The sequence below is a fragment of the Amphiura filiformis genome, chromosome 3 (assembly GCF_039555335.1).
Source record: "Amphiura filiformis chromosome 3, Afil_fr2py, whole genome shotgun sequence".
In the NCBI taxonomy this organism is placed as follows: Eukaryota; Metazoa; Echinodermata; class Ophiuroidea; order Amphilepidida; family Amphiuridae; genus Amphiura; species Amphiura filiformis.
This window is the reverse complement of record NC_092630.1, coordinates 38,495,350-38,518,993: the sequence shown is the minus strand read 5'-3', so window position 1 is coordinate 38,518,993 and position 23,644 is coordinate 38,495,350. Positions and strand designations below refer to the sequence as shown.

The 23,644-nt window shown below is 36.6% G+C and overlaps 1 protein-coding gene across 5 annotated transcripts in view; it reads right to left on the bottom strand.

The window, feature by feature from the left end:
- Positions 1-23,644, bottom strand: part of LOC140148466 (endosome/lysosome-associated apoptosis and autophagy regulator family member 2-like) — a 62,096-nt gene that overhangs the window by 20,274 nt on the left and 18,178 nt on the right. Inside the window, exons 4-11 of one of the 5 annotated variants that reach the window (XM_072170436.1) lie at positions 20,869-21,016; positions 15,478-15,567; positions 10,867-11,045; positions 9,338-9,420; positions 8,967-9,055; positions 5,047-5,227; positions 4,425-4,529; positions 2,933-3,221 (exon numbers count right to left, since the gene is read on the bottom strand). In XM_072170436.1, coding sequence (XP_072026537.1) covers positions 2,933-3,221; positions 4,425-4,529; positions 5,047-5,227; positions 8,967-9,055; positions 9,338-9,420; positions 10,867-11,045; positions 15,478-15,567; positions 20,869-21,016 — 1,164 coding nt within the window. Of the gene's footprint in view, positions 1-2,932; positions 3,222-4,424; positions 4,530-5,046; positions 5,228-8,966; positions 9,056-9,337; positions 9,421-10,866; positions 11,046-14,049; positions 14,139-14,168; positions 14,258-14,525; positions 14,615-15,477; positions 15,568-15,715; positions 15,797-20,868; positions 21,017-23,644 lie in introns of those variants that run through there. The other 4 variants (XM_072170433.1, XM_072170435.1, XM_072170434.1 and 1 more) reach the window with 4 other exon arrangements.

Here is a 23,644-nt window from a genome sequence, read left to right as displayed (position 1 = left end):
CAATAATTTTTGAGACCATTTTTACCAGATCAGTCCATTTTTCAAGATGCTTGTTCATAGATATTTAACAATGGACCATAGAGGAAGCATGTAATGCCCTTTGATTTCTATAGTTAACATGGTTAACATGTATAGTATTATAGGCCTACAATATATTTCATCAGATTTATTATGTTAAATGTTGTCATTATGAATTTTTTAAATGACATTTAAGTTTCAATATCAATTCTAGGGTTCAATGTTAGCAAAAACATAGATTTCTTCATATAGATATAGATGGAAAAGCTGAAATTGCAGTGTACAACTTACCGTCGTTTTATCTTTTCAGTTTCTGTTTCCGTATCCGTAATAGTTTTTGTAAGTCATTGTTATTCTGAAGTGGTAGTCTCCCAGGTATGACCAATCTTTTATTCTAGCCTTTTGTTAGTTACTGAAAATTTGAAGCTCGTGAATTTCAGTTTTCGCTTTGGTAAGTTATATTGATTTTTTACATAAAACCTTGAGATGTGCGGTTGGGTGCCAATCTAGACAAAAGAAGAGTCTAAATTTTACGGTCCTAAATTAGCGGTAAATTGTAACGGCTTCAATTGACTTGTGTTTGGTGTATATGTACTTACGCCTAGACGTGTGCCTCGTAAAAAGTCTTGCATTGAAATATATACTAACCATGTTGCCAAGTTATAAGCAAAAAGTCTTTCATATTGGCGATGAAACGAAAGCGCCTAAAATATCCCAATGAGGCGCGTACAAGTGGTGATTTGGTAATCATGTTTTATATTGAAATGCAATACAAAAGAATTTGCATTGGAGCAAAGATAATGTATTCTATTCATGGCAAGCTAATCTGATAATTGGTTGGGCCTATATGCAAGACTCGGGTTTATTTTAAATGTTTATTTTTGCAGAGCTTATTTTCAGTCATGGATCATACTGATAAATTTCATGAGGGGGAGGGAGGGAGGGAGTGAGATACTTAAGTTGAGACTGAACAAGCGAGAGTGGGAGGGGTGAGGAAGAAAGAGAGGAGAGGGACTAGAAAGAGAAGAACTCGAGAGGAGAGAGTAGGGACCGGGGACGGGAGGGAGTGGGGAGACTGATCATAGGGGGGGGGGGGGGCAGGAGGAAGCAAAATAGGGAGATACACATTGATACGAGGGAAGGGCGACACTGTGGCCCTGCACAAGTGCAATGGGGCGCGACAGGCTCATAAGCGGACCTTTTGTGATTGAAGGGCTTATTTTCAACGTTTTTACAGAAAAAAGTGGACCTTTTCATTCGGATTTGCATTTTGTCATAATAATGTGAATCAATTTATCACTGTCAAACGCGAGAGGGCGCTAGACCATTAAAACAGCGGTCGGACACCGGTGTTCAATACTATTTTATCTCCAGCCTTTATGGGCTTTATTGACACAGGCAATTACCTCTATTGAAATAAGCTGATTGGTACTTCAGAGTTAACAATGAAGTCAGATTACAGTAAACTTACTGAATCCCTTGCGTTTTCGTATCTGAACAATAGAGTTACGGAAACTGGAAAGATAAAAAGACCCTTAGTGTATCTGCACACAAGGTCACGCTTGCACAATCACAATAGGCATATACAAAAGAATTTGGCCAGTTCTTTTGTGCTTACCTACACACAAGCAGTGTGTGCTATTTTTTGTTACTTCTGGTTGTTACACATTTGGTAGGTCTGATCTTGCTTATGACCAACAGAATAAATTGATTAGTTATACACAACAAAGAAAATTCTACAACAAGTCCTTTTGAACAAATTTCATACAGACAGGTGTTTGCAGCAGCTTAGAAAGCTTTTAACAGATCTATCACAGATGATCAAACAAATGAAAACCTCCACACTGTATACATATAACAAACAACATGCATCAGGTGCACTGATATGCTGATGTTTCTTTTATTCTTTAAAGCTAATTTTGTATATAAATGTATTCTACTATCTAAATGATGTTACCTTTGTCGAGAATAATGTTAATTGTGAAATAATTGTACCCTTCTCACATGTTGGAAGTTTGTTTGTTTGTTTTATTTCTTCTTTTGCCTGGGTTACTCATTCAGTGGATGTTTTAAGGTATCCTCTGTTCGTCCATGAGGCCCAGGGGTCACATTAAAATATACATCAAAATACACATTAAAATATACATCAAAATACATCAAAATATTTAAATATATATAGGATCCATAAATATATATAGGCATACACAATCATGAACTTAAAATGGGCAAACTAACCCATATTTACAATTTTAAAATAAATAACCAACACAGTTCATCAAATTTAAATACAAAGCACTTTTATCAAAATTATAAAATTCAAAATTCAGAAATTGCAAGCAAAAACCCAAACAAAACTTGGGGAATTTTTCAACAAAAGAAAGATTTCAGATTTCCAAAATACTGCATAAAAGGCATGTTTTTGAAACAAAATAATCAAACAGTTAAAAGATTTGAGACAGCATAGTATTTATATACAAGAAAATTCATCATTTAATATTTGAAATAAATAAACACATTTCACAAATTATAAAACAATTAAAGATTTTGAACATACTAAAACTTGATATTGTAAGAAATTTCATCAGCATTTCAATTATTAAATATACACATTTCAAAACTAAAATTTTGATTTCAACATTGGCCAAATACAAGCTTAAGGTAAGTAAGTTTGTGCAGGCTATATCAAAATGATTGGTACCCATCAGTTCCTAGAGATTGTGGACAAGACTGCCACATCCAAATGCAAAACAAGTTCCATCTAATTTGTCAATAACCGTTACTGAGAGTCCTAAACCGGTAATTTGTAGTCATATCAAGAGGAACTACATTAGATTTTTTTTAAAGTAGGTCTTTCAATTAATATCAAAACTGATGAGTACCAAACATTTAGATACAACCAATGTTTTACACACACCTGTATTCCTGTTTTTCCTGTGATTTTTCCCACGTCTCAATCACAGGCGATTTGTTTTCTGGTCCTCTCTCTTCTAGCAAGAATAAACCGCAATCTGCAGTGCACTCCAGGCTGAATACAAATGAGAGTTCTCCAAGTTCAATAGCTTTGCCATCAACGAATCCTTCTTCACCATCAAATCCTTCCACTGAGAGTTGTAGAATAAGGTAGGCATCGTCTGCTTGTCCCAAGCTACTGTGAATGCTATCACCGGCCAGAACCCAGCCTTTGTTCTCTGAACACCCACTACCTGAGGAACAAATATGTAAACACCAGCATCAAGTTTTGAGGGTTTAGAAGACTTACTAGAATATGCATATGAATCTGTTTTGGTTTGTTTTACAACTATTGTTATTAGGTAAAAGACTCTGTTAGTCAACAAAAACTCAATAAGGTATACCTATTGAGTCTTTGATCACATTCACATTATGGATATTGCTTCATTTGATTAAATTTCATGATTCTCGGCAGTAATATTAAACATGCAATTTTTCCTAATCGCTTCATTTGGTAAACATAACTTATCCCTTTAATTTAGTGGCCCTTGAGCCACTATTGGGTTTTGCCTATAAATAATGTGAATTCATGCTTAACAAACAAAAAGTAACTTATCTTTGTTGAGGATTAAGGGATCTAAAATGAGCGTTTATTGCGTTTCGATAGTATTTTTTGTGGCACATGAGAGCACCTCAGACCTATCGAATTGTATTCTGAATCTGAAGCATGTCTTTCTGATATCAAATAATTTTCATTTTTGAAAATCACAATATAATACAAATTTTATGACAAATTATAAAAATTTGATATTTTTTGAATTTTTGATATATAACAGTCCTCGAAGTAAATCATATAAATCTAATGATATATTCTTAAAGTGTATGTAGCAGGGAGGAAAAGTCGACGGTCAATTGAAAATTTTGACCTTTCATATTGAAGATATGGATTTTTTCCCAAAAAGACCTAATTTTTTTTGGTGTTTTGGGAAAAAAATTCATATCTTCAATAATGAAAAGGTCAAAATTTTCAATTGATCGTCGGCTTTTTAACCCACCTACATACACTTTAAGTATAAATCATCAGATTTATGAAGTTTACTTCAAGAACTGTTAAATATCAAAAATATCAATTTTAATGATTTGCCATAAAATGTGTATTAAATTGCTAATTTCAAAAATTCAAAATTATTTGATATCAGAATGACATTCTTCGATTCAGAATGCAATTCGATATGTCTGATGTGCTCTGATGTCCCAAAATAAATACTGTCCAAACGCTCATACCCCAGCCCTTAACTAATCTTTATCTAGCAAAGGTATTTTCTAATGTGAACTTGGTCTATGGCAGCATCACAAACTGAGCCTGCCAACAAGATGAATGCGACACATCGGGCATCATGAGTCATTTTTTACACGAAGTGAAATGTGCAAAAGAAAAAAAACAATCCTGTACTTACCTGACCAACTCAGACATGATGAATCCATATTTGGTGGCATTTGGTTCCACCATTTGAAATCCATCCCATAGACAGGAGCAGTGGAAGGTGGGCATGGCCGGCACACTGAAAACAAAGGTGTACAATCAACCAAAATGAGTTATGTGATTTGTTAATGTCCTTAAAAAAACTAAACACCTTTATGATCATATCACACTGAGCAGTTACAAGTATCATTGCATAATCGCTACCATTTTTTTATTATCTCTTTCAACAGATGCAACAACTGGTATAATATGGGCACCAGAGGTTTGGAATAGTTTTCTGCTAAGAGTGAAATGTCTATGAGGAGAAAGGTTTTCATGTTTACTATATGATAGAAGACACTTAGTTTTAAAATAAAGAATGCAAATTTATACTAAACATCAGCCACTAATAATATAAATTAACTTTTAATCAATGATCTATTTTATTAACAAGCACAAAGTACTGTATAATTTGATCAGGTGATAAAAATGCAACAATTAGGCCAAAGCATATGATTGTGTACTTGCATTGCACAAACATCAAGTACTTAATTTGTCAAATTCAACTCTAAATTGATTTTGAACTAGACACGGCATTTAAATCCAATACTACTCACCTGCAGTTCCATCAGAGAACTGGTTTGTTGGGCAGAAATTGCATGTTGTATGATTGAAGATAGACATGCCTGGGTTACATGGTGGACATGCCTCTACTTGACCATTGGCTGGCAGCTGAGCAGCCCCTGATATATCTACCCTACAGATGCGAGGTTCTATCCACTTGTATGTCTTTGTTGTCTGTTGAATAAATGAGTAGGAAAATAAAATCCAAAAGTAAGTTTTAGATTCATACAAATGAAATCACTCCTGCATTACTGCATATGTGACTGGACACTACGAATCAGCCGTAAAGTCTGCCCCGGTCAATTTTGTTTTATTTCGTGTTTAGAAAATATATATCATAAGTTTTAAAATAGTATATCATTTGACTTTAAATGATATCCAGAAGCGGGATTATGGTTTGTTGAACTCTGCTCCTTCAACAAAATGGTAACTTTCGATGGTTCTACGTGTGTCTCTTTTTTCACATTGCTGGTAATAAAGTCATTTCAAATCATCCCCAAGTCAACAAGGTTCAGGAATGTCCTCTCATTGTTATTGTTGGTTATACATACCTAGACAAAATACAATGCAATTGTAACCCACCACTTGAACAGGATTTAACCAAAGCAAACAAAGACTAGAGCTATTTAATGATTAGATTATTATCCTCTTCAGCAATAGGATTATTGATTGGTTTAAACGCTATCAAATGAGAAACATGTCGCGCCTAATTGAGACACATATGAATACGACCTGCACGCACACTTTGTACTGTATCTCAGAATACAATTTGCCGAGTTTACGGCTCATTCGCAGTGTCCACTCACATATGTTGTGAGTGTACAAGAACATCAGTACACATAGCTGCCATTTGCATCATTACAATTAACCAACTTCCTATTAATCAATGGAATACAAAAGTTCCGAAGTAGTTGTTCAACTAACATATTTATATAGGAACTCTAGTTACTTCGATCAAACTCTTTGCAAACAATTGAATATATGAATACAAAAGCCACCTAAGTCCATACTTTGGCCAAATTGAGTTAAACATGGGAAATTGTTGCTATACATAGGCCTGTCATATGCATGAAAGAACAACTCAAATTCATTCTCTGTGTCTATTGGGCATGTGAAAAATAGCATGTATGAAAGAATCACCCAATTCCATGATTTGAGTCTTGTAACACATTGATTGAAATCCAGTATGTATAAAAGTCCACTTGTAACACATTCATTGCTAGAGAATGACTTTTGAACAAAAAATGGGTTTAATAAAGGAAAGTGTGTGGTTTATATTACATGGCAGAATGCTTATCAACATTATACATACCTGTGTGCTTTATTTTGTATTATCTTACTAGTGGTAATCTCATTCTAACATTGTTGTCTTTGTATATGATTCAAAAAACCACCTAAGTCCAAAATTTAAAATGAACCCCACGAAGTCCCTGAAATGCTAATCGTCATACCTAATACAGGTTAATCCACTCATTTGCACGTAAAACTTACCATATTGACCAGGTAAATCTAACTGAAGGAATTAAAATGATACACGGGTTTTTCTCTCAAAATAACTTCGCATGGACTTAGGTGGCTTTTGTATTCATGTATTCAATTAAATACTGCCCTGCATCAGTGTTATTTCGACTACTGCTGTAGCTTTTGGTATTTCTTTTAAATCAAAACACAAATTGGAAGTCACTCAGAACAAATAATCTGGTTTATTTTCAATCTATTCTCCAGACAGTACACTGATCAGATTATTCATAATTCTATCAAATTTCTTAACACAAAGGTCGTACCAGTCAGCTCAAGACTTATTCATGATTTTAACATCTTTCAATGCAATCAGTCCAGCCTACATGAGACTTTATCAGAGCTTCAGAACAGGCGGCGGGTGGCATGATGGTCGGAGAGAGCCAGCAAAACCGCTCGGCCGTATGGCATTTTCCATACTTGGTTAGTTTTGTGGGGTTTATTTATTTATTTATTTATTAACCATATTTAAACAGGGTAACCTACTCAACAAATATTACAATGTTGATTTTCATTATCGAACCCCAACGGTTTTAGCTTGTATTTATATTATTTATTAACATAGGCCTATTTGTTTGTGATATTTCGAGCGTTTTAAAATTTCAAAATAATCCCATTCAATTACACGGTTGACAATGAAAATTTACTGATATGAATTTAGAGAATGCATGGCGACCACCACCTGTTTCAGAATATTCATCCTCATCACACCCAGTCTAGCAATCACTAGTTCCTTATTCCCAGTGATAAATTAAAGGGATTGCATGACTCAAATATATACTATTTCAATACCATCCATGGAACAAGTTGCCATTTCAATTTTAGTGTATCAACAACAAGGCTGGTTTTAAATGAAATGTTAAAAACATCTTCACTGAAAGTGCCTGGAAACAGGAATTGGTTGATTATGTTATGTGAAATCCAGTTCAAAAAAGCCTTAATATGCGATTTTGGTCAAATTTTAATTTAGTTATTCTTTGCCAAATATTGTAATATTCGTAACAACTGTCAGGAAAGTTTTCTGGTCAACCTAATGAGGTAAAAATGATAGAAAACTGCCTTACTATCTTAGCCGCTTAACTGTGGTGTTCTGTGGGGGATTTAAAGTCATCATTATGACTTTAATTCATTCAAACTTACTCTATTATCCTAAAAATACAATGAATTTGGCTGAATCCAATTAGCTGTTAAGTTGGGACATGTGTAAACACATACCAAAAAGAATCCGGTTTGAAAAAAATTGACCAAACTCTCTTGAAAAGATCGTACATTATGTCTTTTAAAACATCAATAAACATAATGCACTATTCCAATATTTACAAACAACTGGAACAAACATCTTTTAAACATGATAAATAAATATTGCTTGCTCCCATTACATATCATTTCTTAATGTCAGCAGTTTTCCATGACAACCTGCTAACTTAATTAACCACAAGATCTGTGTCATAAAAACATGACAAAAGGTTTCCCCTCCAATCCTTAAAAAAAAGGTTGCCAAAACAACTGTACCGCAATCACAGCTACTGTACAGACAATGTGTAAATATCAGAGTTTCATGTTTCTCGTACTCCCGCTAAATAATGGTGGAAAATTGCTGCAACACTATGGTCAAGTGTTTATATAAGCCTCTCAAACCATCTCATCTTACATGTGACCTGTATTTTTAACCTGGCACAGAGATGCTGTATGTTTGTGATAACTCAATTCAAAATGTTTAGTGTAAACTTGCCATGTTCTGATGGGATGGTAATGTGTATGCTACATACATACACAGTCAGATTCCTGTCATTAGAATTTGTTTAATAGGTGAGACTCATAACAGTCCTCACCATAGGTTTCTACAGTAAAATCCATGAATTTATTCTATGGGATATGACTCTAATTATCTTTGTAGTTAGCTTAAAATACACATTTCCTTTCATGTTTGTGAGATTTTAAACCGAAAACCCACTTCAGCCTATATGTTTGTACATTGTCAATTATGTGAGGCACACTCACTTTATGATGTCATAGCAAAATTATGTGGGGAATGTTTGTACTTATTTTGGTATCACTGGCTAAAGGGGGGCAGGGTCCAGTCAGAACTCCCCTCCCCCCAGTACAAATCCAAAATTACAAAAATTTCCAGTTTTTGTAGCAATTTTGTGCAATTTTTTTATTTCCCCCCTGAAATCACTTTGCCCTCCCAATGCCCCCCCCCCCTCTCCCAAAAAAATTCCAGGCCCCCTCCCCCCAAAAAAATTCCAGGCACCGCCACTGCAAGTTCTGTTAGTCTCTTGCTTCATCATTGTAAGTTCCCATTTGGTTCTACAAGACCTCAAGTTTGAGGTACCAGGTGCCAGCCCCCTCCCCCCACCCCCCCCCACCCCCTCTTTCTTGGACAACTACTTACCTGATTCTTTTCATTACATGCTGTATGAGTCATATAGTAATCATTTTTAGAACATGGCTCTCTCTTAGTACACTCAGTTGCACCAGGATCTGGAATAGGAATAATGAATTTGAATGAAATGTGCACGACAGAGACTATATCAGAAAACAAACCATCTAATTATATTAACATCTATTATCAGAATAACGTGAAAATCATTCAAAAACTTGCTAACATGAATGAAGTCAATATTCATAAGGATGAGTTTTTGATTTTAATTCTCTTTTTTTTAAATCAAGTACCACTAAAAAATAAAGACTTTTGTCTCACTTCTATAAAATAGCCTTAATTTGCTGATGCAAAAAAGAAAATCAGTCAGTTTTTACACTTACGTGAATATAAAGTACTTGCATCACAGTTAGTACATTGGCTAGCCCCATCTTTTGAAAATGTGTTTGCAGAACACTGTGTACATCTGAAATAAAACAATTATATGATGCAATGAAAGACAATAGTTGTCTATAGATATCTGTGTCTGTTGAATCAGATTTTTGACATCTGTTCAGCCTGCTTATAAAATGTACATGATCCAGGGAATTAACCCACAAGGCTGCAACAAAATAAAAGTAACAAATACAGGGCATATATCACACTATATCCAATGGGCTGGGCTCAGGCCCGTACGCAGGATTTCATTTGGGGGGATGCTGATTTTGACAAAGTGGACCTTTTTCCAGGGGGGGGGGGGCAATTTTGTGAAAAGTGGACAACATTTGGACCTTTTTTGTCAAAAAAAGAGTAAAAACCTGAAATTTTGGGACTTTTGTATACTTTTCCAAATTGGGGGGTGCATTCCCCCCCCCCCTGTGTACAGGCCTGGCTGGGCTATTCCATTTGAAATCCATTCACCCCTATGGACAACGTAACCTTACTCCACATGGGGTGTAGATTTCAAATGCAGTCACCTGTTTATGGATTTCCACTGGAATTTCTAATAAACCTACGTTATTAAGAATGACAAGCTGCTGCAAGACAACATTTTTAGTAAGTCCATAAAATGTTTTAATGCAATGTGCCTTATCTATGTCTGGTACCTTACATGTATAAATGGCAATATGATAACCATAAAACCAACAATTAAAGGAAATGTTTTTTGTTGTTCTTGTTCTTGTTTTTCTTTACCTTTTGAAATATGGTTAAAGAAAGTAGTCAAAGTCTGAAATTCTTAATCATTTCAACAACAAAAATATCATACGTCAGGACCTGAAAGTCAACATTTTATTGGCAGTACTCACTGTATTAAATGAAAATGTGAAAATTAATTTAATCCAATGAAAAATTAACTTCGGTAGATAACATCACATCTACCAAATCAATAACAAGCTTAGTGAAAGTTAAGAAATGTCACCCACTACCTCATTCCTCTCTGGAAACTTAACCCAACTTCTCACGTTGCAATGCAACGCCCATAAACTTACTGGCAAATATTTTTGTTATGGTGTTACATGTACTTCGTAAGTCAATTTTTCATTGGATTCAATTATTTTTGATTTCTGCTTGAATTGATCAGGTGATGTTTATCAAATCAATAACCCAGTTAGCAGATTTAGTATAATCCAATTAATTTGAGTGAAACATAACTTAATTTCAGATCAATTCAAAATATGAACTAAAATCTATTCTACATTAACCATGCTCAGAAAGTACTTTTATAACAAGGGAATTTTCATACTAAACAAAATTACTAACAGACATTCCACAACTCCCTAAATTAATAAATGTCTGTCAAACATTACATCCACATCCAATTTCATCTTATTTCAACAAAAAATATTTTTATTATTAAAAACAAATGTAGAAAAAGGAAATCAGATTTGACTATCTCTGAATCTGAAAAGGGGATAAAAATCCAATTACTCACTCGAACGATCCCTGATCCTTGGCAAATGTTCCTGGTCTACACTTGGTGCATTCGGAGGTGTAACTCAGTCCCATAATCTCAACAGTCTTAATGAGAATTGGTGGCGGTGGTTTGGTTGATGATAACGATATCCCTATTGACTTCCATGATATTATGTTCAGGCCCGATTTCAAATCAATCTGCAGTGAGGAAGAAGATAATGAAAAGTTGATGATTAGAAGATTTTCATCCTGTCAATATTGAATTAAATGTATGGTATAATTGAATACCTGAGTGGAAGAAGGGCCAAACTCCAATTTTTTACAAAAATGAGTTACACCCAGCATTTTATTGCCAGCAGACTGTTCTTCCTTGTGTGTGAAAGATGAGCCAAAATCCACTCTCTAAATAGTCTTCCACGTACACTTAATCATGGTTTTCATGGAAGAAAGGCCCAACTCCATGGAGTTGGGCCTTTCTTCCACAAATATAGGGTTAAACAGGAATTTTGTTCATCCATGAAATCTGCTCCAATCACTATAATAAACTTTCTTGCTAATATTACATGAGTTCTACTTGTGCATAATGGTGATTACCTTCTTTCTGTAGCTATTTATAACACAGAACTGGCACTTCCAGTATATTAGTGGAAGAAGAGCCCAACTCCAGCTCGTATTAAGACTTGTACCGTTGTCATGGAAACATCATATATAATTTCGAATGTATGTAATATTGTATGTTCATGTATTAAAGGTCCCCTGAAGACAAAAACATTCTGTCTATAAAACTTTTCCAAATATTAAGTTTTTTCTTAATATCTCAAAAACAGTTTTGATGGAGTTGGGCCCTTCTTCCACTCAGGTATTCAATTATTTAGATATGATGGTGCCAATGTTGACGCTTAGGAAGGAATGCGATTTTGAGACATTTATGCTTGCTGTTGAACGATATTGTTTGTCTACTTTGGCACAGTTGGACTAGTCCATATCTGGATATACCACTCCTTTAAAAACATGTTTGGAAAGGTAGCTTTAGCTAGAAATAATCTCTTGTCAATATACTGTACAAAGGAAATGATAGTCCGTTTTACTCAGTTTCAATGACTTAAAAAACCAATCAAACAAAAAACATCACGGTCACAATTCCACTTTTTTATAATATTTTGCAGCAAGTACACAAAATGTTTGCTATCAAATTATAATATATAATGTACCCACTTCACTGTTAAAGTCATGTGCTAGTTTCAAGACACTTAGGTACGAAATCAAAACTCCCCCGCCGGTTCCGCCCGGTTGCTATTGTTCTAATGGTAACCGGACGGAACCGGGCAGAACCGGCGGTTAACCGCCGGTCGAGTTTTAATTTTCATCCCTCACTACATTCCATTGTATACAAAATTTAGTGCAATTTGTAAAGATACTTCAGAAGACAGTCTAATACAGGAGCTTTTCCTTCAATTGCTTCCAGACTTTTTAAAAAATACAAACGTAATCCTATATATTTAAGTCTACCATCCATCTAAATCCGATATCTTCATTGTTTATGTTTGAACTGGCTTTAGGATTTTAATTATTCACAAGCTAAGCCATGCATTGCCATCAGTCCAAACAGGATCTATTTTCAGAGAAACCAAACAGCACCAGATGTTTGATGGTGTATAAAACCTTCATCAAATCAGCTTTTTTTTCAAAGTTGGATCAGTTCCAATTTTATTATCTCCCATTATGATATAACAAATCATCTGAGACCATTAATAAAGGATGGCTGGTGATGACAGTTAAAGAGACAATACACCTTTTTTAAAAAGGATATAGGTGTAGGGCTGGCACTTTCGCACTAAGGGGCATTCGGTGAGAGCAAAATGTAAAAAATATGGGATCATTGGGTGAGAGCATGATTTTGGGCATTCAGTGAGAGCAAAATGTAAAAAATATGGGGTCATTGGGGGAGAACATGACCTTTCTTTAAATGGCATCTTTGGGTGAGAACCGAAACAGCGCCACAGAAACCTCGAAAATCAAATTTCTAGTTCTAAATGGCTTCAAATTTCTTTGTTTTTTCAAAATAAGTAACAAAATCAGTGATAAATGAAAGTTGCTGTTCAAATTTGAACTTGTAATTGTCTTTGGGTGCAAGATCAAATGGAAAAATAAGGGGTCTTCGAGTGACAGAGAATGTGTTCGTGAAAATATATGGGGTCTTTGGGTGACAGTGATGCTGAAAAAGGGGTCTTAACAGCCCTACATACGCGTCACCTCCAAAGTTGGAGTGCCCCACCCCCGGAATCAACAACTATAGGTTCTAACAGAATTTCTTAACAATTTAATAGCATCATTCAAATAATAACAAATACATTGTACCCTTGAAGGAAGAAAATTGAGGCTTTAAAATCTGCTATGACTGGCTCCATTTCCTGCTTTAAACTATGATCAACAATCGAAGGACATCAAAAGCTATTTCATCATACTCCATTGCCTTATTTGTATTTGGATGCGGTGTTGCAACACATTTTCAGCACCAACAGTGGGACAAATCACCGAAAATTCACCCAATGTTTCTATTAACTATTGGTTTCTATGGGACACGAAACCACACACATTCATGGGGGCCCCATGTCAAAAGGTCACCCAAGTTTATTATTAACCATTGGTTTCTATAGGTCAGAAAATGATCAAAAGTTGCTGGGCAAATCTTCAAAAGTCACCCAATTGGGCTACCAATTTGCAGGTTTGGTAACACTGTTTAGATGCTGGTTTAAATGTCCCCTTTCCAAGTTCTCATATTGCTTTCTCAGCCTAATTGGATAAGCTCCTAAACAATATAGTAGCATTGGGAGTTTACTGATGCATACCTCATGGGAGATACATATCAGCCAATTTCCATTAAGGGATATATATTTAGCTACAAAATGGATACTATTCTCATGATATAATCTACTGATAATGTCAAATTCATTCAATTCTGTGTCAATACTGAGGAGAAGGGCACATGTGTTCTAAAATTGTTCCTACATCAGAAAGTTAATAATATTTTATTATCATTTTAGACAACAAATATTTGGGATAGAACCCAAAAAGTTCTGAATTGCATGGTCTAAAATCAGACACATGTCTATAACACACAACACGCTACATACTTAGCCTGTGAAAGTGAGAAAAGGAATATTGGTAGCAACTTTAAAGATGATGTAGCACATGATCCTACCTTTACTGTCTCCCACTGGCCCTCTCCTGTAGCTTCAGGCCATCTGCTACCTTCACCACCACTCATTGCTTCACACTGGTCATTGTGAACCTACAAGGTGATGTAGCACATGATCTTACCTTAACTGTCTCCCACTGGCCCTCTCCTGTAGCTTCAGGCCATCTGCTACCTTCACCACCACTCATTGCTTCACACTGGTCATTGTGAACCTACAAGGTGATGTAGCACATGATCTTACCTTTACTGTCTCCCACTGGCCCTCTCCTGTAGCTTCAGGCCATCTGCTACCTTCACCACCACTCATTGCTTCACACTGGTCATTGTGAACCTACAAGGTGATGTAGCACATGATCCTACCTTTACTGTCTCCCACTGGCCCTCTCCTGTAGCTTCAGGCCATCTACTACCTTCACCACCACTCATTGCTTCACACTGGTCATTGTGAACCTACAAGGTGATGTAGCACATGATCTTACCTTTACTGTCTCCCACTGGCCCTCTCCTGTAGCTTCAGGCCATCTGCTACCTTCACCACCACTCATGGCTTCACACTGGTCATTATGAACCTACAAGGTGATGTAGCACATGATCTTACCTTTACTGTCTCCCACTGGCCCTCTCCTGTAGCTTCAGGTCATCTGCTACCTTCACCACCACTCATGGCTTCACACTGGTCATTGTGAACCTACAAGGTGATGTAGCACATGATCTTACCTTAACTGTCTCCCACTGGCCCTCTCCTGTAGCTTTAGGCCATCTACTACCTTCACCACCACTCATTGCTTCACACTGGTCATTGTGAACCTACAAGGTGATGTAGCACATGATCTTACCTTTACTGTTTCCCACTGGCCTTCTCCTGTAGCTTCAGGTCATCTGCTACCTTCACCACCACTCATTGCTTCACACTGGTCATTGTGAACCTACAAGGTGATGTAGCACATGATCCTACCTTTACTGTCTCCCACTGGCCCTCTCCTGTAGCTTCAGGCCATCTACTACCTTCACCACCACTCATTGCTTCACACTGGTCATTGTGAACCTACAAGGTGATGTAGCACATGATCTTACCTTTACTGTCTCCCACTGGCCCTCTCCTGTAGCTTCAGGCCATCTGCTACCTTCACCACCACTCATGGCTTCACACTGGTCATTATGAACCTACAAGGTGATGTAGCACATGATCTTACCTTTACTGTCTCCCACTGGCCCTCTCCTGTAGCTTCAGGCCATCTGCTACCTTCACCACCACTCATTGCTTCACACTGGTCATTGTGAACCTACAAGGTGATGTAGCACATGATCTTACCTTTACTGTTTCCCACTGGCCTTCTCCTGTAGCTTCAGGCCATCTGCTACCTTCACCACCACTCATGGCTTCACACTGGTCATTGTGAACCTACAAGGTGAAGTAGCACATAATCCTACCTTTACTGTCTCCCACTGGCCCTCTCCTGTAGCTTCAGGCCATCTGCTACCTTCACCACCACTCATTGCTTCACACTGTTCATTGTGAACCTACAAGGTGATGTAGCACATGATCTTACCTTTACTGTCTCCCACTGGCCTTCTCCTGTAGCTTCAGGCCATCTACTACCTTCACCACCACTCATTGCTTCACACTGGTCATTGTGAACCTACAAGGTGTTGTAGCACATGATCTTACCTTTACTGTCTCCCATTGGCCCTCTCCTGTAGCTTCAGGCCATCTACTACCTTCACCACCACTCATTGCTTCACACTGGTCATTGTGAACCTACAAGGTGTTGTAGCACATGATCTTACCTTTACTGTCTCCCACTGGCCCTCTCCTGTAGCTTCAGGCCATCTACTACCTTCACCACCACTCATGGCTTCACACTGGTCATTGTGAACCTACAAGGTGATGTAGCACATAATCCTACCTTTACTGTCTCCCACTGGCCCTCTCCTGTAGCTTCAGGCCATCTGCTACCTTCACCACCACTCATTGCTTCACACTGGTCATTGTGAACCTACAAGGTGTTGTAGCACATGATCTTACCTTTACTGTCTCCCACTGGCCCTCTCCTGTAGCTTCAGGCCATCTACTACCTTCACCACCACTCATGGCTTCACACTGGTCATTGTGAACCTACAAGGTGATGTAGCACATAATCCTACCTTTACTGTCTCCCACTGGCCCTCTCCTGTAGCTTCAGGCCATCTGCTACCTTCACCACCACTCATTGCTTCACACTGGTCATTGTGAACCTACAAGGTGATGTAGCACATGATCTTACCTTTACTGTCTCCCACTGGCCCTCTCCTGTAGCTTCAGGCCATCTGCTACCTTCACCACCACTCATGGCTTCACACTGGTCATTGTGAACCTACAAGGTGATGTAGCACATGATCTTACCTTTACTGTCTCCCACTGGCCCTCTCCTGTAGCTTCAGGCCATCTGCTACCTTCACCACCACTCATTGCTTCACACTGGTCATTGTGAACCTACAAGGTGATGTAGCACATGATCTTACCTTTACTGTCTCCCACTGGCCCTCTCCTGTAGCTTCAGGCCATCTGCTACCTTCACCACCACTCATTGCTTCACACTGGTCATTGTGAACCTGATGTAGCACATGATCTTACCTTTACTGTCTCCCACTGGCCCTCTCCTGTAGCTTCAGGCCATCTACTACCTTCACCACCACTCATTGCTTCACACTGGTCATTATGAACCTACAAGAGACAATCAATGAGGTTATTAATCACAAATAATGTGCAAATCCCTTGTATATAGATCATGAGATAGATTCTAGTCAATGTGCAAATGTTACATTTATTAACTTTATTTTATTCTACTTTTCTGGGGATGAACGTAACTAACAAATCAAAAACCCAAAACAAGTATTTATGCACAACTTTTCATTTCCAAGAAAGAACAATAACATTATAACACACATTTTAAATAATTTTAAATAATAGGCACTAGACATAATGGGCAAAAACGGTTTAATAGAAAATCAACACATTTGCTGGGACAACATGTTCTTGGATACATTGTTACATGATTGAACATGACAACAACTATATATCAATTCCTGCTCATTTTAATCAACTGTCTGCTTGTAGGGGCCAGGTTTCATTCTTGGAAACCTTGTGGTATATGATGGTAACCATGTATATACTGATCCCTTGTCTTTTCATAAACATTAGCCGCAGTGGTCTCATCTTCAATGGCTAAGTTTATTACCCTTCATTCAACAATTGATAGTTCAAAAGTTGACCTTGAATTACAGAGGATGAGTTTTTGAACCCAGAAAGGTCATTCTATGAATGTAGAAATCTATTCTCTTTCTCTCTCTCTATCTCTCTCTGCTGTACTCTTAACCCAGTATCAATCTATTGGCATCTATGGGGGCATCTTTAAGTGCATGCATGTATATGCCAGCGCTTTGAGCAAACATGAGCGTTTGTAGCTGTGTCCAATGAAATGCGCACTGACGTCCCTGCCACATCAAGATGGAAAATGGTATAGATGGGAATGAATGCTTAAGAGCCTAACTGTCTGCTATAAGACAGATCACCTTCGGCATTAACCATCAGATTTTGAGAGATTTACTTGACTAATAACATTAAGACAGACAGATTATTGCATGGCATATTGTGTGGGTAAATTCTGATGTGAAATAAGCGACAATAGCTGAGAGGAGTTTTAGCCTACAGTGCCTTGAATCTAATATACGGTAATTGCATCAAGGATTGCTGTAATTTTCTAACTCGTTCGCTTCCCTGAATTTGCTTTTTGAAATATTAATCAAATCCCCAGTGTAAAATGACGACATAATTGAAAGATGTTCTCCCATGCCAATGCATAATACAATCAATATTGATTTTCATATTTTAAAGGACACTGAGAGATCCATCTACATCATTCCCCATACATATAATTGCATACCTGAATACAACAATGACCCAAGTCCATGACAGGTAATTTTGAGAAACCTCAAAAAAACTTGTTAATTTTTTTTCTTGTTCATTTCTTCTGGTCATATATCTTTGCTCACCAGGGTAAGACTTGCATGCGAATATTATAAAGAGTACAAAACTGCATTAAGGGGGTACTACACCCCTGGCCAATTTTGTGCCTATTTTTGCATTTTTCTCAAAAATTATTGCGCATTGGTGACAAGTAAGATATGTATATTATAGGGCAAGGACTACAACTACTGCACTGAAAATTCAGCAACTCAAGGCAAGTAGTTATTGATTTATTGATCAAATATTGGTTTTCCCTCATTTTTGACTGTAACTCCACAACTGTTGTCTGTGCTGAAATAAAATTTCCAGTGCAGTAGTTGTAGTCTTTGCCCTATAATATACATATCTTACTTGTCAGCAATGCGCTATAATTTTTGAGAAAAATGCAAAAATAGGCACAAAATTGGCCAGGGGTGTAGTACCCATGACAATTACAATTTACATTATTGTTCGTGTGTGTGGGAGAGGGGGAGTAATTTTATTTGATGGACTTGGGTAACTGTTAAATCATATATCTGAACGCCCCTTTAAAGTGGTAACATTGTCTATAAAAATATCCAATCTTTCTTGGCAACAACCTGAACCATTTCTAGTTTCTGATAAATTACATGTAAGACAAAAACTCAGGCACATCTTATGTGAAAATGTATGTAAAAAGGCATTTTTCAGCTTCTTTGTAAATGACACAATACAGTGAAGAAACAGCTGAAATTAAATTGGAATTGCAAATCCCGCAAATTGAATTGCAACATTAAAATGTTCAATCATCTTGAATTTCTGACTTGGGGCATCCATAGCTACATTAATTCCACAAACACAAAAGGTCGTCACAACACATTTGGGGCAGTAATGAAACTTTCACACATACTCATCTCCCGACATTTATACTCGCAACAAAACATGCGTAAGGTTTACATGAAATAATGTTTTGCTATAGCTTCAGGAATGTCTATAGATGCGACGCTATGTGATACGTCACTTGCTTGAAAGGTATTTCAGTTTGAGTGTGCAACTCTTTTAATCTATTTGATATGCATCTCTGGTATGACATAGATAGATGGGGAGATTGTAATTTGATCTGCAATCTCTTCAAGGTATAACCTACATGTACCTGTTGCCTTGAGGGAATACACCTTGCATTTTAATATGCTCAACGACTTATACAATGCATCATAATTATATAAAGGCGCTCATCTTCACTACTTACAAGTTATTAAGAGCAGTAAAATTCAAAAGCTATTAAGTACAAACTTAATGCCCAAGAGGCAAACCAACGCTGCTTGCATATTGACCCATTATTCTGTTTTCAAGCAATTACCTTACATCGTAATTATATGAGCCATTTAAACACCAAGATATTTTTACATTTAAAATATGTTGTCTTTGTACAAAATTACAGGTCTTACTAACTTCATTGCCATCTATTGATTACAAATTAGAATTTCTAGTTTGCTTGTGCCTTACAAATAAAAATGTTAAACATCTAAATTGCAAATGTCAACTACTGACGTACAAGTAGTCATTGAAGAAAAACAAAAGTATGTTTTCATGGGGAAAATGTACATACACATTCACAAAGTGAAGGCATAATGTACATATGTACACAAGTCATTAATACCTCTATTTGCACAAGTTGCTCAGCGTGCCACTGAACTTAATTTTATATATTAGGGAGGTTGATTGAGTTCTACTAAGAGAGTTCAATAACTGCACCCAGGATGCTCTGATGGTAGATGTATACACATCACATGACAGTATACATATTGTGCTAAGGCATTGCATCAATACTACATTCAATTGATTGTAAATTATTTCTGGTATAAAATTAACAATCCACAATCTTCGAAAAAAAAGTACTTGGAACGCTTGGTACACTCTGTCAAAATTCTGTGCAGAATTTCTTATGATCATGGAAATGACGTATATTGTGCTTGGGAACAAACATGACATCTACAATTTTACCGATTTACCCTTCCCCTCTCTCCATCAATCAATATTGGAACATATATGAATACCTGAGTGGAAGAAGGGCCCAACTCCAATTAGTTTACAAAAATGAGTTAGACCCAGCATTTTATTGCCAGCAGACTGTTCTTCCTTGTGTGTAAAAGTTGAGTCAAAATCCACTCTCTAAATAATATTCCACGTACACTTAATCATGGTTTTCATGGAAGAAAGGCCCAACTCCATCGAGTTGGGCCGTTCTTCCACAAATATTGCGTTAAAGAGGAATTTTGTTCATCCATGAAATCTGCTTTTCACTACAATAAACTTTCTTGCTAACATATTACATGCTTCTACTTGTACAATAAATGGATAATTACCAATTTCTGTAGCTATTTACAACACTTCTGCTTACGGAACTGGCACTTGCAGTATATTAGTGGAAGAAGGGCCCAACTCCAGCTCGTATTAAGACCTGTACCGTTGCCATGGAAACATCATATGTAATTTCGAATGCAAGTAATGCTGTATGTTCAGGTATTAATGGTGAAGATGAAAACAATCTGTCTATAAAACTTTTCCAAATATTTAGTTTTTTCTTAATATCTCAAAAACTGTTTTAATGGAGTTGGGCCCTTCTTCCACTCAGGTATTCATATAGAAACCGCTGAAGACATTGGCATTTCTCAACATTGCACGAAAGGAGGTGACAGCTTTTCATTATTTACACGCAAGCGTTCCAAGACTTAATTTGCGGATTGTAGTTTTGGTTCATCAAGGGGCATTTCATTTAGGGTGAAAATGAGTGGTATTTCATTCTGTAAATTGATAATCAAAGGTCTTTTCCCCTGTAGATACCAAGTGAAACTCACCTCCACATGTAGCATTGTTTCTGAAGTAGCAATGGAATATGTAAACATGACTGAGCCAGCTTTCTTCAAGTTGGCGCTGTACACAAGCTTGGAGGAACAGATACTGCCTGGAGACTTGATGTAATTACCTCGAGGTTCCCACATTGATCTGGAAATGGACACACAAGAAATAAAGTGAAAAGTATCTCAAAAAGTTTATCATTTTTATCACCAGGTTTTACAGGTTATAGAGTAATGTGGTATTTTATAAGCACTAAAAGCTTATAATATGAATTATAATTCAGTACACAAAAGCAATGGCTACAAATACTTTTAATTACTTGTAGCCCTTTAATATTAATAATAATTATTATTATTAATAATATTCAAACGTTAAAATATACACATTGCCATATATCACAAAAGTCTTCCCTGTCTCAAAATATTTCAAATTTTATATATATATATTCTGGCAGAATGCACATTGAGTACCTCTAAAACTTAACAGAAGATCTAATAATAATCTTGTCATATATCATAGACTGTACTTGGTACAGACAAGTCAATGACCATCAGTTTAATAATCCTCTAGTATTCTAAAACTGAACAGAAAAATCCATCAATTAGAATTCGAATGACTATATTTTCTTATAAAACAACCTGGTGATAAAGTTTATCAGTCTGGCTGTCTGTTTTTCATAATTTGAAGAAATATATTTTTCAAGATTTCCTTCAATGTACAATGTAGGCAGAAACCATAATTCCACAAATCATGATCCAGTCAGTTTTCTTTGTTTTTTCTAGCATGTCAAGACACATCACCCACTGTTTCTGCTTAATCACACCTCCACAGATGACATTGGTCTTAGTCCTACTAAGGGCTCATATTGAAATTCCCTTACACAGGAAGGTGTGCGCCATCCTGCAGCTTTCCTGTACTAGCCTTCTTTTGTTAAAATCCTGGGCAGGGTGTATCACTGATGCATATAATCCATCCGTTTTATGACCGAAGCTTTCCTGAGCGGCGCTTAGCGGGGAATCCTGCCTTCTTTCTGTGTGAAAGCGTGGTAGGGTATTTCAATATGAGCCCTAAGTCCTACTAGTCGAACCAAGCTCGGCTATGTATTTTAACTATTGGGCATATAGAAAAATTCAAAAACTGTTCTATCTAACACTCCAGTTCATTCTTCCACTCCAATGGAATTAGAATGGGAAAATGTTGCTGGCAAACATTAAATTATATTACACATTATTACAAATTAGTTGCCAAAGTTATGCCAATACCCCAGCAAGTTACCACCACCAGGAATTGAACCTAGAACTTCATGCACTAGAAGCGAGTACTCTAACCACTAGGCTATATGGTCCCAAAAAGCAAGTGAGATATGTGGTTAGATAACCACACTTGTTTCCCCAATTGCCTAGTGGGTGTACAGGTGCAATGAGAGAATAGCACGTAGTGCACCTGTGGAATACAAATTCACACTTCTTTTTCAAGAAACTCCCTTGTTTCTTTGTTTTGTTTGCACTTCTCCATAATATGCTCTTGTGAACTTGCATAAAGAGCCCTCCGAACATCTTCTTCCGTTTTGACAATTTCTTTCTTCTCTACTATTTTGTTATCATTACCAGCTATATTTTGTTCAGACAGAGATACATCAATCAAAACACCTTGTTTTTCTCTCAATAACCATTTGAAAAGAAAATCATAGAAATGAACCCAGTTTAGATTTGATAATTTTATGTCATTGCTTTTCAGATTCTTTAGACCTGTCACATTGTTACTTATTCCACGCCCAAAAACCCATTGAAACTGGATTTTCATATCAATTTTCTCCTTGAGAGAATTTTCGATACTTAATTTGTATTTCAACAGATCAGTGGAGCAATATTGACATGGGGAGTTGTTCTGAAATAGTGTAACCATTACACACTTCTTCACACTGTTTTTCTGATATGTTTTGATTTTTTGGATAACAGTATCTCTGTCCTCACAGAGTTGTTTTTCTGCATGCAGATGATTTGATTTTCTATACCCCATGTTATTGGGTTGGTTCCTGTACATTTTAATAAATATGATTTCATCCCCAAATTTTACTACAAGTAAAACGGAAGTACCTTTCACCAGGTGACAGAAATGACGAACATGAGTTGCTTCACAATCAGTCAACTCAGTCAAAAACGGAATACACTTAGTTACCTCAACATCTGTATCATGTTCTTGGTTAGATTTGCAGGTAGCTTTAATATCTTTTGTTAGTACATTTTCTTTGTTTCCAAAAGATGAATCCCCAAATGGGCTTGAAAGCAATTTCACAGCCTGCATGTTGAAAATTTGTACTGTTTTGAGCTTGAACATCACATGCACTTATCTTTTCATTGTTACAGGAATAATTTTTTTTAATGATTTTTGTCTGTCACATGATCTTCACTTCATACATGCATCAACAGCTGTCAAATTTTGATCATACTTCATTCTTAGACAGATTTTAAAGATTTTTCACTGATCACTTAACATTCTACAATTCTTACTACTCATTGTAGAAGGCATCAAATATTTTGTGAAATCGGTATCATCATTCTAGACCTTCTTCTGACAGTCTTCTTGACTACATTCACAGATTCTTCCTTCTAGAATCTGTGCTGCATTGTACTTTGAAGTACTTAAAAGGATTTACAGATAAAATACAACCAAATCTTGATTACATTTACCTTTTAGCTCTTTTAATGTAGACATGTACATGCACAGATTTACATTGAAATTCACTCTTGTGAAGTTGATGGTCATCGGTTATAT